The 6,522-nt window shown below is 24.1% G+C and overlaps 1 protein-coding gene across 2 annotated transcripts; it reads left to right on the top strand.

Annotated features, from left to right (window-relative positions):
• On the top strand, positions 1-1,211 carry LOC128963485 (histidine-rich glycoprotein-like). 2 transcript variants are annotated; one of them, XM_054309998.1, is made up of 5 exons: positions 1-259; positions 357-559; positions 633-714; positions 865-988; positions 1,064-1,211. In XM_054309998.1, exons 1-5 carry the CDS (start codon positions 13-15, stop codon positions 1,182-1,184), a joined length of 777 nt encoding a protein of 258 aa, XP_054165973.1. In that variant the 5' UTR covers positions 1-12; the 3' UTR covers positions 1,185-1,211. The 2 variants fall into 2 exon arrangements, with proteins under 2 accessions (XP_054165973.1, XP_054165972.1); XM_054309997.1 differs by having other exon boundaries at positions 838-988.
• Positions 1,212-6,522: the final 5,311 nt, after the last annotated feature.

Below are 6,522 nucleotides of genomic sequence, written 5' to 3'. Positions count from 1 at the left end.
TATTTTACAACTATGACTAGCATTAAGTTATTTAATTTATTTGCAATTATATATTTGCTAAATTATCCATCAATTGAATGCAATAGTATTAGTAATGATAGTAATGGTGATCACAACGTAAGGGACACGAAGTACGCGGGAGAGAGTAAACAAGTGCTCAATATATTGAATGACATGCAAACCGATGCCACACACCATCACCCGTACCATCATTTTGGTCATCATCCACACCATCCTCATCATCCACATCATCAAACAGGTCTACTATTAATTAATCAATTATAAATTAATTTGTAATATTTGTAAGCATTTTTATAACAAATTAATTGAAAATCATATATTATTATTTTTTATAGTTCTAAGTCCAGTAACTCACGAGGGTCATGGTTCAGGTCACAATCATTGGGATAATATTGATAAGCTATGGGAAAAAGGTGCCGGTGCTCATCACAGTGATTATGACAAATATGGTAATCATGGATATAAGCAACAGTATGTAGATATAGGGGAAGGTTATCACGATAGACATAATGATGGACTTAATGCTGGAAATTCTGAGGTAAAGTAATTATTTTTAAAAAAATATTTTATTTAAATATGATTATCATTACTACAACTATTTGCTAATTTAGGGTTACGATGATAGAAGTTTGTGGTCCAGAGATAGAGGACAGGATCACGAAAGGAATATGCGATGGGACAGGGAGTTAGAGAGTAATATTTTTATTTTATTAATTATTTTTTACCCCAAAAAAGTTTATTAGTAATATAAATATGACATTTATAAATGAAATAACAAACTGTTTAATGAAATAAAAACAATAAAAATATACTTAGATTTTGCAACATTTTTCTTAAACTCAGTCAAGAAGGCAAACGCCGGCAAATCGGGACATATCTCGAAATATCATCAGTTGGATAACGGAGCTCATTATGGACTCAAACATATTGATGAAAACAACTATAATGTTTATAGTGGACGGGGACGGTATATATTACATGTTTTGTTTATGCATTATATCAAAAATTGTTTCATCTATTGTTTCATTATTGCATTTCATAGTCATTCTGGTCAGGGATGGCATGAGTTGGATAGATATCGTGGTAATAAAGGACAGTATGTACACGGATCTGATTATAGGGAAAGTCCTTATATAATACCATCTGTTTATCATAAAAAATAATGTTTTTTTGTATATAAATATATATTTTTAAATGTTTAATCTTTTTTCACAAAACATAATTTTTATTTAATTCATACTTATTTTAATGACAATTATTTAGTTTTGACATATTAGTGATATTATTACTTATTTAGTGTTAATGCTATTATATATATTTAGTAATTTATAATTTTTATAATTAATAAAAACACACAGAACTACATCATAATAATAATATATTGTATAATACAATAATACTTTATACCACCATAATTTTAAATAAAATATTCAATCAAACATTTGTTAATTTTTGTTATTAATTTAAGCAATTATGTTTATTAACACATGGTGGCCACGCATTAACATGTGTGTGTGTGTGTGTGTGTGTGTGTGTGTGTGTGTGTGTGTGTGTGTGTGTGTGTGTGTGTGTGTGTGTGTGTGTGTGTGTGTGTGTGTGTGTGTGTGTGTGTGTGTGTGTGTGTGTGTGTGTGTGTGTGTGGAGTTGATTAAAAATTAAAATTAAAAATACACCACTTTATAAGCCATCAAAATTAAGTGATAAAAAGTTACAAATTTAATTAATGATGTTTTTTAAATATATTATTTTGTTGTTTGTGTTAACAATTAATGGATACCACTCTTTAGACGAGGAGTGGTGGACTCGGATCTATGGACTGGTATGTAAAGATGAAAGCGGTAGTCAAATACAAGTATCTGATAAACAGTTAGCCGCTGTTCATGGATTGTGTCTCGACGTTAAAGATATTGTAAGTTTTGTTTTGTGTCTTAAATTAAATAATACTAATTATATAATATTATATCAATATATATATATATATATACTGTATATCTAGGACCACGATGACAATGATAGCCCTGTCCATCAATGCTCAAATAAGTCAATAAAAACTTACCATGAACATTTGGACGCATTTTGCTATACAAAAACATTTGACTGTATTAAACAAAAATCATTACTCGGCTTAAACTCAACTGAAAAGAAACAAAAACTTATTGTAAGTATAACTATAATTATTTTAATAGTTTTTTTAAATGTTATTTCAATACAATAGGTATGTCAAAAATTTACTAATAATTTGTTTATTTTTTCAGGATTGCATTCAAACTATGCTTAAAAGTTTTTAATTGATTAGATATCAAACTTATTTATAAATAATATATTTTTTTCTTATGACTACTACGAAGATATTTTCAACGGATGTCAACTTTATATAATAATAATAATATATAATAAAAAGTTTTTTAAAAATTTTAAATAAATATTTATCTTTTTACTATCAATAATATTAAACGCATTAATTATATTTATTTTTTATGATTTCATATGATTAAACACATTGACACTATTGATAAGTACAGTAATGTATGATTTTATTTAAACACGTTTACAGTATAGTACAGTATTACAGTATAATAATCATTGTTAAACAATAATTGTGAAACTTATATTTTTGAATTATTAAACAAATATTAGAAAGAATTGCCAGATAAACATTTTCAATAGAGGAGAGTGTTTTTAAATTAATGAATAATCGGAAACTAAATTTTTTAATTAACTCTTATTAATTTGTTATATTAGTTATAAATTTTTGAAAATTTATTTATAGATAATAAATATTATAATTAATATTATCTCATATGTTTTTATATAATTTTTATATTTATAAAAATTAAAGACATATATTATATATGATATATACAGAGATTTAATTATGAAAACAATTCTCTGTTTTTCGAGAAAGTGTAGAAACCATAGTTTTGTATTGTATTTTATATTCAATATTATAAATAGTGATGAAGTTATTTTTACTTATGATATTTTTGTATAAATATTGATTACAACATTTTGATGATATAACATATTTTTAAGGTCTCAAGAGCTTAAAAATTATATAACAATTATTAAAATTCAATTGTAGTAATAGTAGCAAAATTGCAGTCAAATGAAGTCATTGATTGTATGTTTAGTTGTATTATCTGTATTGAGCACCGGGTGTTACACTCAAGAGGCCAAAGATGTCCGGTCTAATGCAACCAAAAAGTTAGAAACAATTGAACAAATGCTCTGTAAAGGTAAGGAGATTACTGATGATATGGTCAAACAGATTACATCCAAGTGCCAGACAAACAACAACAATCTTGAAATTGTATGTACAGTACTGCACTCGTAAACCCTATATTTGATTGAGTCTTAACTTAAATATTATTTTTTTATATAAAGAGAGATGATATATTGAAAACTTGTTATAAGACAACTGAGCTGACAGAAAGTCAAAAATTGTTGGCCATTTGTAACAAACAAAAAGACTGTATTATTGAGCAATGGATCAAATATTTGGAAAATTCATCGACTGATGCCATCAATAAGTTTTATACTACTAGTGATAACTTTTACGTTAGTATGAATGACAATATAAATAAATAGTTTTTTTGCCTTTAATTATAATTATAGTATAATAGCACTTATTATATACTGATAATACATGAATTAATATTTATAATTAATATCTTTTTATGTAATTACTATAGGATTGCGTCAAAACAGTACTCAAGTAATAGGAAAGCAAAATAAAAATTACTGGCATTTTTTAAATGATATAAAACTATAGCAATGACTATTTATTAATGAAAACTAAAATTAATTAACTAAAAAAAGTAAATAATCTAATCTCATATTTGTTGAAACTCACATTTCCTGTGACATTTTTATTTAATTAAATTACAATTTATTGTTTATATTTAATTTAAAATAATAAAATGTTTATTTATTATTTATATCTTATTTTTGTTTTGTTTATCTGTATTAATAAAAAATAAATGTTATCTCAAAATATAATTTCCTGTCACTTGGTTTTTATGTCAAAAAACAATAACATATTTATGTTGTTTTTAAGTATTATATCATTGATTTAATTAAATCATATAATTTATATGTATTAGACTACAGTATATCTCCAGATGAAAGCACTTGAAATATAATAGAAAAATAAGGAAAGGGATTAACAGACACCTAAGCAATGCAAACCTACAGTACTCTATGTTGATTCATATGTATGAACAGTAGATTATTGGATTTGTATTTTATATTTTACAAATTGTATTTAATTTATGTTTTACAATGTATATCAACAGTAGACCTACTATAGTATATTACTCTTATTGAAACAATCAATATTAATAACTAAATTAATTATTTAAGTTTTGTTAACAAAGTTAATAAATTTATTGTTAATTAATAAAATAAAAAAATGATAAGTATAACAGTACAGTACATTAACATATATTATTAAATGTTATAAACATGTTATTTGATCGTTACGTCAATTAGTTATCAGATTTTAATTAGATATTAAGTAATTTCCAAATGAAACTTAATAGAGATTCAAACTTTATATACAGTTTAGAAATTAAACAAATTTATTGATATAATATAATTAAAAAGTTTGTTTGAATCCAAATATAATTATCGCAATGAATATCGCAGTGATTTTCGTCGTTTTTTCGGTAAAATTCCAGTCAATATTAGTCTAACTTTGCGACCAAAAGTTGCCATTCGTGTCCTGCGACAGGTGTTGTCGGCCGACGCCGGGACCGGCTCTTCGGGAACTGAATTAGATGTCGACGACAGCGAGTCTTCCAAAAATGTTTTGTCAATAATACAGCTAACTTTGCGATTGCCATACGGTTCCACTATAACAGCAATCCGGCTGATTGACAGTGTTTGGTCAGTTGATGGACAGTCGTGTGTAGTCATTATATTGATTACACACTATTTTATAGAAAACAATTTGAAATAGTTGTCAATCAAAAGTTGTTTTTTGATTATAAGTGAAAAAACTTTGAAAAAACACTGTTTTCAATAAAGTTTGCTATCGGGAAACTGTAGGCATATCGAAATATACAACTTTACTAACTTTACAAAATTATACACCAAATGATTTACTTTAATATATCAAATAAAACATTACAATTTTAACTTATAAATGTGTTATTTATAATATATTAAATTTTAATGATTATTAATAACTTTTATACAAGAAAATACTGTAGTAGTAGTAGTAGTAATACAGTAATATTTGTTTTATTAATAATTGTAAAGTTTAGAAAACCCTAATGTATTGATAAGCCATTCAACCAATTGTATTGAGGGGTATGTATTGCCAATTACTATCTTCAGTGAATACAATGTTAATAATGTTTATGAAATGTCAATATTTATTGCAATTATTGGCAAATACTGTATATTTAATGTTATCTCTGCGTTGGTGATCACTGATCAGTCAAACCATCATAAGTTTTACTCGTATTTTTGGTAAATATAAGTAGTTTTTGTCACAATAATACCAGTTTAAGACCAGTTATGTCTGTTAGTAACTTATTATAGTTTGGGTCTGTCCTTAATTTTTGTGCACTCATCTCTCTAATACTTAACTGTATTATTGAAATATCGATACATGGTTTATTTAAAGTATATATTTATTTTTTCAAAGTTTTATTTAATTCTAATATAAATTAATAAATAAACACATGGATTAAAAGTATTAACTATACATTTGAATGTAATATATTGTGTGATATATGTAAGATATTAGTTTTATAAACCTTAATGATAATTTTTTGTCAATTTATGATTAACAGTTTGGTATAGTTTGGTTCAATTGAACTACAAAACCACAAAACAAATTATCTATTTTATGTTTTTATTTTGTTTCCAAATTACTATAATAATAAATAATACTGTATTAATATGTTTAATAATTAAACAATTTTCATTATATTAAATATTTATAGCACGATATTTTTAATAGAAAAGTATATTAAATATATTTATTAATGCTAACCATTGATTCTTCTATAGACAAAAATGACAATAAATATATTTTTTTAAGGTTATTGACAAAATTGTACCTAAATATTGCAATATACTGTATTTCTTATAATATCTTATATATTATCTAAAAAATCAATTCAATAAATCAAATTAACGATTAAATTTTAATAATTTGGTAATTAATTTATAATTTGTTATATATATATATATATATATATAAAGTTAAATCTTTGTAAACATTACTATAATTTTTAGATACAATTGTTGATCAATATTTAATAATAAAATATTTATTTTTATACTTACTGTTAGTATGTTTATTATTAATATAAATTTAATATTTTGTATTTTATAATTATAAATAATAAATTGATATTTAAAAAAATACATTTAAATAATGTAATAAATAATAAAATGCGGGTTTTAATTAAAACTTATCTAAAATTTATTACTATTATAGACACAATAAAATGATTATATGATAGGACTTTAGCAAAACTTACAGTT

This window comes from Oppia nitens, unplaced genomic scaffold, assembly GCF_028296485.1.
Source record: "Oppia nitens isolate AA-2021 unplaced genomic scaffold, nextdenovo-longstitch-racon4-pilon3 scaffold7_pilon_pilon_pilon, whole genome shotgun sequence".
NCBI classification, from domain to species: domain Eukaryota; kingdom Metazoa; phylum Arthropoda; class Arachnida; order Sarcoptiformes; family Oppiidae; genus Oppia; species Oppia nitens.
The sequence above is the reverse complement of the archived record's forward strand: the minus strand, read 5'-3'. Positions and strand labels throughout refer to the sequence as shown.